Consider the following 8,921-nt stretch of genomic DNA (forward strand, 5'->3'; position numbering starts at 1 on the left):
GATTTTAAAAACTACCCCTAAAACAGCAATTTAACATGATTTTTGCCATTGATTCATAAAATGAAAGCAATAAACACGGTACTGCAGTCACACAATCAATCAGTAGCTGAACTGGGTTCCACACAGTCACAAAAACAAAACAAGAAAGCCGCAAAAACAAAACCGCAAAATAAATAGCAAAATCAAACAGACCTCAGCGTAACACTCAAATCATCAGCGTAACTCTCAAAAAGGAGCACGTTCGGCTTCCGAAAAAAGTTCACAAACTGGAACACTTCCGGGTTTGCAGTGTTTCAGTTCCAAGTTGTTTGAGTACCAAGGCATTTGAGAACCAAGCTACCACTGTACGATAACTATCCTTCGCATTAATGCCAGCGTTCTTACGAAGCCCACAGTTGCCTTCCTGCTAAAGAATGCTGCGTAGCGCAGAGGTTGATTGTGAGAATACTTAGCACCGATGTTGTGTATGTCAGTGCCAGTCCACATATCTTCAACAGAAATCAGCCCGGACTACTTTGGGGTTTGCGGGTTCTCCATCCAGACATAATTATTACCATCATCGTTATTAATTTAATTATTTAATTAGTCTACTGCCCTTCATCTGAAGATCCCAGGACAGTTCACATCAGGAAAATACAAAATGAGATTGTAGAATGCCCTTTTAGGCCCACCTGAGCAGATGCGAGCTGCAAGCTGCGAAAAGGTGATCTCTCCCAAGGCCCTGTGAGTCTGAGTTCATGGCAGAGGCAAGATTTGAGCAGGGGGCTTCCTGGGATGCAGACCCCTCACTCTTGGAGGTCTGGCAGAAGGGTGTCCAGCCCTGTTGGTCCAGAAGGGCCCTAGCTCAGTGGCAGAGAGCATCTGTTTGCGAGGCAGAAGGTCCCAGGTCTGATCCCTGGGAGAGAGTCCTGCCTGGACCCCGGAGAGCTGCTGCCAGCCAGTGCAGACTCCATTGCTCTCCAGCCTCGAGTCCCCAGATGTGGTTGGAGTCAAACTCCCATTGCTCTGACCATTGGTCATGCTGGCTGGGGGCGATGGGGATTTCAGTCCCACAACACCTGGGGCCCCGAGGTTCAAGGACGCAGGCGTGCAGACAGCATTGTGGGGGTTTCTAAACAGAGGCTGTCAAGGATTCCTTAGTTGCGATTCCAGCATTGCAGCGGGTCGGACTAGATGACCCTTGGGGGTCCCAACTTCACTATTCTATTTTTAAAAGTTATTAAAGATAATATTAAAAGTTATTAAAAGTTATTTTTAAAAAGTTATTAAAAATAATAATATCTATCTATCTATCTATCTATCTATCTATCTATCTATCTATCTATCTATCTATCTATCTATCTCCTACGCCTTTTCTGCTCCTTCTATTCAGTTTCACTTTCCGCTGGACGCGCAGGGGTTAAGCCTTGACCTGCGGAGGAGGGGGCGGAGCGAGCTGCACCAGCCACCTTCCTATTGGCCCTCCCTTTCTCCAATGGCGCCGGCCCGGTTGTGCGCCGCAGCCAATGGCAGGCGCCGCTTCGTGCTCCCTGCGCGCCGGCGTCCTTTCTCTTCTCTCGCTTCTGCGCGAAGCCTTTCCTCCGCGGTCCCGCCCCCCCGGGGATGAGATTGGCAGGCGCCGCGGCCAATCATTGCACCGGAGCTGCTTAAGGTGGCATTGCATTCTCTTGGCCAGTGCAAACAGAGGAGCCAGCTGGTTGCAGCAGGCGGGGATTGGCTGGCAGAGCCCAAGTCACCAGGTAGGAGCATTTTTTGGGGGGGTTGGCATGCTCAGCGCTTCAGATCCACTGGATCCCAGCAGGATCCCGGGATCTGCTGGGGGGAATCCAAGGAGAAAGCCCCCGGAGCCTTCTGCTGGCTGCAGGGAGGGAGCCTGCCATGCCCAGGCGCGCAGCCGAGCCAAGCGGGTGCTCTCGGCCTTTGGCTCCCGGGTCCTCCGGCGACTTCCTTTGGTTGGGGCATTTGCAGATTCGCAGCAGCTGCCAGATCCAAGGGGGGCATCCTCCTCTCCGGGCTCAGCTGGCACCGATGAGTGTGGGCTGCCTGCCTGTGCAGGAGGCGGAGGAGGTCGTGCCCAGCTGGCAGCAGCCTACAGAGTCAGACCGTGTGGGTCCACCTAGCTCAGGGCCGCCTCCTCTGACCCGCAGCATTTCAGGCAGGGGAGTCTGCACCCCCCCAAACCTGGACATACTACAGGAATTCGAACTCAGAACCTTCTGCATGCTAAGCAACCGCTACCACCAACCTTCCCTAATAAGAATATAATGTAACCTAATGTAATAATATAGGAAGCAGCCTTATGCAGAGCCATATCATTCCTCCGCTGAGTTCAGTATTGTCAGCACTGACTGGCAGCAGCGCCGGAGCTTCATGCAGGATGCTGTGTATCTGCCACAAATTAAAAAGGCCCTGCCCAAAGCAGATTTTCCTTAGAGCTGGAAAACGGTGGAGGTGTCCTCTTGCTCGCGCTGTCAACTTTTCTGGCCCAGGACCTTAGTTGCTCAGACAGCCATCAATTCAGCCGCTCAAGCCATTCTTTCCCCTTGTTTCTTCTCCGCAGTGGTGGAGAAAAAAATCTCGCTCCTTGTGGCTGCCCCAGGGGGATTTTGAGCCAGGCTGCTAAGAGTCTATATGGGAGTGATGTCTTGTGTACAGATTAAGGGAAGTCACATCCCTGCTCTCTTCTGCCTTCAAGTCCTGTGTCTCCTTCTGGGTACCACAGTTTAAGGATGGTTTGGACAAGCTGGGAGGTGTGCAGAGGAGGGAGACCAAGATGATCAAGACTTAAGAGGAACGTTTGAAGGAGCTGAGGATGTTTATCTTGGAAGAGGAGACGGAGAGGAGATACGAGAGCCACCTTCCAACATCTGGAAAATGTAGCAAGCTTGTTTTCTCCTGCTCCAGAGGGGAGGACTCGAACCTGTGGAGGTTTCTAAGCAGAGGTTGGCTGGCCATCTGTCAGGGATGCTTTAGCTGAGATTTCTGCCTTGCAGGGCGCTGGACTAGATTGACCCTTGGGGTCCTTTCCAACTCTATAATAATAATAATAATAATAATAATAAAAATAAAAATTATTTATACCCCGCCCTTCTGGCTGGGTTTTCCCAGCCACTCTGGGTGGCTTCCAACAAAGTATTAAAATACAGTGGTCTGTTAAACATTATATATGATTATATATGATGCATATTTTGCCTGTGGTTATAGAGGTACCTCATGGGGGTTGCCACTTCCCCTCCCTAGATGGAGGCGCTGTGACTTCGGACAGTTGCAGGACAAGGAGGACTCGAACAGGTGGAGCTTTCTCCATGGTGGGGGGATGTGCACCTGTCGTGCTTGACAGCTGGCCAGATTTTATTTTAGTTTATCTTGCTGCCTTGGTCACTTGCAGAGGTGGAAGGTGCAGATATGGCTGTCGTTGTGTCAGCATTGGGCACTAAGGTCCACAAAGGGTCTCTCCAGCTACGATTCCTGGCCCAGAGGTGGTTGCTGGACCTTTGATTTTATATATATAATGATTCCATTTTATCAATATAACCCAAATAACAAAATAGAACTTTATGGGATAAACACATGAAAACCAAACCACAACCAAGCCAGGGCTGTCATGGGATGTTACATTCACAAGAAGAAGTTATAAAGCTGGTTACCTGGATATTTGCAATGATATGCGGGCAGGTGAGTGGAAGATACCGTCATGGGAAATGAGAGAGAACAAGAGATGGGGCACACCTGACATAAAAACATGAAACTTTAAAAGTGATCTTTAGAGACAAAAGGAGCACCAAGAAGAAAAGGCTCTATCTTACACCAAGAAAAGAAATTCATCCATTTTGATGTTACTTATTCCAAATTTCTTGAGAGATTTGTGGAAGAGAAAATGCATTTACCTTCCTTCAATAAAATCCCACCAAACAGAGACAAAAGAGGTTACCTTTGTTTTGCCTTTCAAAAAAAATAGGGGTACCACCAGCTAAGTTTTTCATGTAATGCAATTTTCCACATCTTATTGCACCATTAGTGAGTTGTTGAAATCAGGCAATGTTTTCCATCTTTGGGGTAATCGAGAGACTCCTGTTCCTTTTAACATTAGGATCATAATGAAAGGAATTGAAACTAAAACTGCCAATATAGTAATGCTGTTAAACATATCTGTGGTGTGGCTGCAATGGGAGCACTGGGTACAGTTCTGGTTGCCTCGCCTCAAAAACGATGTTATAGAGTTGGGAAAGTGTTCAGGAAAGGGCAAAGGAATAGATCGAGGGGATGGAGCGACTCTCTGGTGAGGAAAGGGTGCGGCGTTTGGTTTGAGTTTAGGGGAAAGGTGAGGAAGAGTCGACATACTAGAAGTTTGTATACTCCTGGCAAGGAGAAAGTGGAGAGAGAAAAGGGAGGGGGAAGGATGTCAATTTTTGAAATGTCAAATTGATTGTAAAACTAATGAAATGTATAAATTTGAAAAGTATAAATAAAAAACTGAAAAAGAGAGAAAAGTTTTTCTCCCTCTCTCATAACACTAGAAGTCGTGGACATACAGTGGAGCTGAATGTTGGAAGATTCAGAACATAGAAATGGAAGCACTTATTCATGCACCGCATTGTTAAACTGTGGAACTCCTTGCCACAGGACACAATGATGGCAACCAGCCAGGATAGCTTTAAAAGAGGATTGGACAAGTTCATGGGGGAGAATTTGCTATGAGAGCTGACGTGGTCCATCCAATGAACAGGCCTATATTTAACGTCCTCTTCCTCATCGTACTTGGCCATTCCGGGTTTCAAAGCCCAGCATCCTGGACCTCCTGCCTCCTGGGGGAGGACGGTGGCTGGCTGCTCTCCCTTGAAATCCTCCTTAGCTCATGATGTTCTGCGGTTGCTTCTCCCGACCGCGCAAGAGACGGTGGGCTGCCTCTTCCTCCCAAATTAATGGCTGTTCCTGTGTTTTCCAGGCTTCCCAGAGCCAGGAAGGATGGAGGAAAGGAGAGAGATTGGTGGCCTCCTGCGTAAGAGAGATTCTGGAGAAAACGAAGCGTCCCAGAACGTCAGCTCAGGTTTGTGTTGTCCTCCGAGATGTGGGGAGCTGCCATGCCCAGCGGGGGGGCAAGTTCCCCATTTTATTTGGGGTCACGCTCCCTCTGAAGGAGCAAGTGCATAGCTTGGAGGTTCTCCTGGGCACACCTCTGTCTCTAGAAACCCAAGTGCTGTTTTGGGGGGACAGGGGGCGGGCAGGTGTGGAGGACTCCCTGGTCCTGAATGGGGCAACTGTGCCCCTGAAGGACCAGGTGCTCAGCCTGGGAGTCATTTTGGACTCACAGCTGTCCATGGAGGTGCAGGTCAGTTATGTGTCCAGGGCAGCTGTCTACCAGCTCCATCTAGTACGCAGGAATGAGACCCTCCCTTTTCTAATTATTCCTTTTTTTATTATTCCTTTTTATTTTATTTTTATTCCTTCGAAATGACAACCACCAACCTCTGGCTCTGTTATTTCCCTATTGTCTTCCAGAAGTCCTCTGCACGACCAGATATATGGAAGAGGGAAGTTGTCCAGAAGAAGAGGCCAAGAAACCAAACGGAACCAGCGACAGGAAGCGGGCAGTGAAAGGTGCCATTTTCCAGTGCACCAGCCGGAGAAGGAGTTTCCCTCGATGGCACAGACTGGCCACGAGGAACCAGAAGATGCCCCCAGCGGAGGAGGAGGAAGAAGACGACCCCAACTCCGAAGGAAGCAGGGGCTTGTGCACCAACGGCGCAGGAAGGGCAGACTTGGCAGGTGAAGAGCTGCGCAGCGCCGTCCGAGTTGGGGAGGGCAAAGCGACCCAGAGAACAGGCGCCGCGGAAGGAGACTTCACCTGCGGGGAGTGTGGGAAAGGCTTTGCCTTGCGGTCGTCACTGAACACCCACCAGCATACCCACACCGCGGGGAAGCCCTTCGGGTGCCAGGCGTGCGGGAGGTGCTTCAGCCAGAGGCCCAACCTGTTGTGCCACCTGCGCCACCACACCAGGGAGCGGCCCTTCCAGTGCGCCAGGTGTGAGCGTCGCTTCTGCCAGAAACAGCACCTCGCCAAGCACCAGTGGACCCACTTCCGGGCGTGGCCGAGCCCAAGCGCCTGCCCCGAGTGCCAGCGGAGCTTCAGCAACAAGGTGGTTCTGCGCCTCCACCGCCGGGTCCATGCCCGCCAGCGCCGGCTGGTTTTCCAGGAGCTGAAGGAGGCCTACCGGGAGACGGTGGCAAGGCAGAGGGAGGAGGCGTGGGGCGGCCAGAACTGGGCGCCAGCGCGGCCCGCGGGGCGCCGTCGGGGGGTGAAGAAGTTCATCTGCAGCGAGTGCGGCAAAGGCTTCACCTGGTGGTCCTCGCTGAGCATCCACCAGCGCATCCACACGGGTGAGAAGCCCTTTCCGTGCTCCCAGTGCGGGAAGAGCTTCACCCAGAAGCCCAACCTCCTGCGCCACCTCCGCTACCACAGCGGCGAGAGGCCTCACGCCTGCGCCGAGTGCGGAAAAGGCTTCACCCAAAAGCAGCACCTGCTAAAGCACCAGCGGACCCACGCAGCGGAGAAGGGTTTCCAGTGCCACGCCTGCGGGCAGACCTTCCCCACCAAGGGGAGCCTCACGGGGCACCAGAGGGCCGGCCACGCGGGATCCGAGGCTTTGGTGGAGCGGGGCGCCGGGCGCTTCGCTCTGGGACACCCGGAGAGCTTGGAGGCGGTGGTGGAATCGCTGATGGCCGGCGGGCAGGATCTTTTCCGGCCCGTTGAGGTCTCTGGGCCGCAGGGCGACGACGGGCAGCCGGTTCTGATCGTGGAGCCGGGGACTCGGCCGCTGGCTCTCTCGCAGACGAAGAAGGGGGTCTTCTGGAAGCCCGAGCTGCCCAAGCCCTCCGCCCCGGAACAGAAGCAGTACATCTGCAACGAGTGCGGGAAAGGCTTTGTGTCGTGGTCGGCTCTCACCATCCACCGCCGGATCCACACCGGCGAGAGGCCCTACCAGTGCGGCGAGTGCGGGAAGCGCTTCAGCCAGAAGCCCAACCTGGTCCGGCACCAGCGCTACCACACGGGGGAGAAGCCCTACCCCTGCGCCGAGTGCGGGAAGCGCTTCGTCCAAAAGCACCACCTTGCCAAGCATCAGCGGGTGCACAGGAAGGGCACCCCACAAGGGCCGGCCCCCACTCTGACGGTGGAGGCACGATAGGGACCGCCGGCTCGGGGGATCGTTGCCAAAACTTGCCTTTCTTGCAGGCCAGGACAAAGTGTGTGTGTGTGTGTGTGTGTCCCGTCTGTCCGTCCGTCCGTCTGTTCTGCTCAACAGTAATCTTCTCCTTTGCATTTGTGCTTTGCAAGAGTGGGATCTTGCTGCGGGATCTGCTGCACCAGTGCTGCACCACAGGGGTCAGCAAACTTTATCAGCAGGGGGCCGGTCCACCGTCCCTCAGACTTTGTGGGGGGCCGGACTATATTTGGGGGGGGGGGAATGAACAAATTCCTATGCCCCACAAATAACCTAGAGATGCATTTTAAATAAAAGGACACGTTCTATTAATGTAAAAACAAACTGATTCCCGGACCATCCGTGGGCCAGCTTGAGAAGGCGATTGGGCCAGATCCGGCCCCTGGACCTTAGTTTGCCTACCCATGCTGTGTTGGGATACCAAGTCTGGGTAAAGGGCAACAACATGGACTGAGCTGCTGCTTTTTTGCAAGTTTCCCCACCCCAGACTTAGGTCAAGAGCGTGTCCTTTGCATAAGGGGTCCCAAATAGTAGTCACAACATTAAGCAGCCTGGGCGTCGTCCGAAAGATTTGGACTACAACTCCCATCAGCTTCCAGGTGTGTTGAGCTGTGCCAGTTAATGGGAGTTGTACTCCCACACATCTGGAGGGTGGCCATTCGTGGTTGGCGCAAAGGAGAAGCGTTGTATGAGGATGGGCAGAGCCTTCCTGGTGTTGGGACCGGATGGGACCCCAGGGGTTACCCTGTGTGCCTGATGCAGAATGGATATGGTATTGCTCAGTGTCCTTTGCTGGGTGGTCAGAACAGGTCAAAAGAAGTTTCCTGGCTGATGTGTGAGGTGTGAACTTATTTCCTGGTGAGCTTGTCCGCATATCCCTGAACTTACCTGAAGTATGGAGGGGACAGCCACCTCAGGCCAGGCACCAGGGCACTGCATGTGACCAATCAGGGCACCACGTGTGACCAACCATGTCAAATATAGTTCACCAGGGGCTGGGTAACCTCTTCTTTTCTGTTTTTCTGCCACTGTGAAAACAAGGTGGTTGTTGAATGTGTTGTGATCCATTATGGTTGGGCTACCTCCAGTGTAGCACAGCCTTCAGCAACCTGGTGCCCTCCGAGGTATTTTGGACTACAACTCCCATCAGCCCCCAGCCAGCACAGCATGATGGGAGTTGTAGTCCAAAGCATTTAGTAGGGAACCAAGCGGGAAAAGACGGGAAGGCTGTTAAAAGTTCCTTTTTAAAACTTGCCTCTTGCATCCTTTCCGCATCCAGCAAAAGTTTGGAGTTGGCTCATGACCTGGCGCTCCTAGTTTCTAACAGACTCCAAACTTTGCCCGGCTCCTCTCATCGCCGACCCCACGGAGACCCCTTCCGGAAGGAAGCAAGGTTTCTTCCGAACCTTAGAGCAGAGTTTCCGGTGCCCATCGAGCGTTAAATTTCTAATGATTGGAAAGAAATCTTAACAACCTGCTCGTTTCAGACCCACGGAGAGGGCTGACGTTCTTCCAAAGGGCAGATCCACGCCTGCTCATTCAGACATAACCCCTTCATTCTGTCACGTGTGAATCAGTGCCTCAAGTGCATTTACCGCAGGGAGACCATCGGTCACTTGAGAGCACGGCCTTTTCTTAGTGGGGTGGAGATTCCATTAAAACATCTGTGAAATGTGCCACTGTTTCTCTTGCTGCTTTTAC

At 52.4% G+C, this 8,921-nt stretch overlaps 1 protein-coding gene across 1 annotated transcript; it reads left to right on the forward strand.

Moving 5' to 3' along the window:
- The first annotated feature begins 1,658 nt into the window (after window positions 1-1,658).
- Window positions 1,659-8,896, forward strand: ZNF775 (zinc finger protein 775). Its single transcript, XM_083579928.1, has 3 exons — window positions 1,659-1,739; window positions 4,946-5,047; window positions 5,500-8,896. Exons 2-3 carry the CDS (start codon window positions 4,966-4,968, stop codon window positions 7,182-7,184), a joined length of 1,767 nt encoding a protein of 588 aa, XP_083436054.1. The 5' UTR covers window positions 1,659-1,739; window positions 4,946-4,965; the 3' UTR covers window positions 7,185-8,896.
- The last annotated feature ends 25 nt before the right edge of the window (window positions 8,897-8,921 follow it).

Source organism: Podarcis filfolensis (genome assembly GCF_964270895.1).
Source record: "Podarcis filfolensis genome assembly, chromosome: 12".
In the NCBI taxonomy this organism is placed as follows: Eukaryota; Metazoa; Chordata; class Lepidosauria; order Squamata; family Lacertidae; genus Podarcis; species Podarcis filfolensis.

Excerpts from the sequence above, each read along its gene's own strand:
- ZNF775 (XM_083579928.1), top strand. The coding sequence starts at position 4,966 with ATGGAGGAAAGGAGAGAGATTGGTGGCCTCCTGCGTAAGAGAGATTCT. Across the intron at positions 5,048-5,499 it reads GTCCCAGAACGTCAGCTCAG|AAGTCCTCTGCACGACCAGA; the intron begins GTTTGTGTTGTC and ends ATTGTCTTCCAG.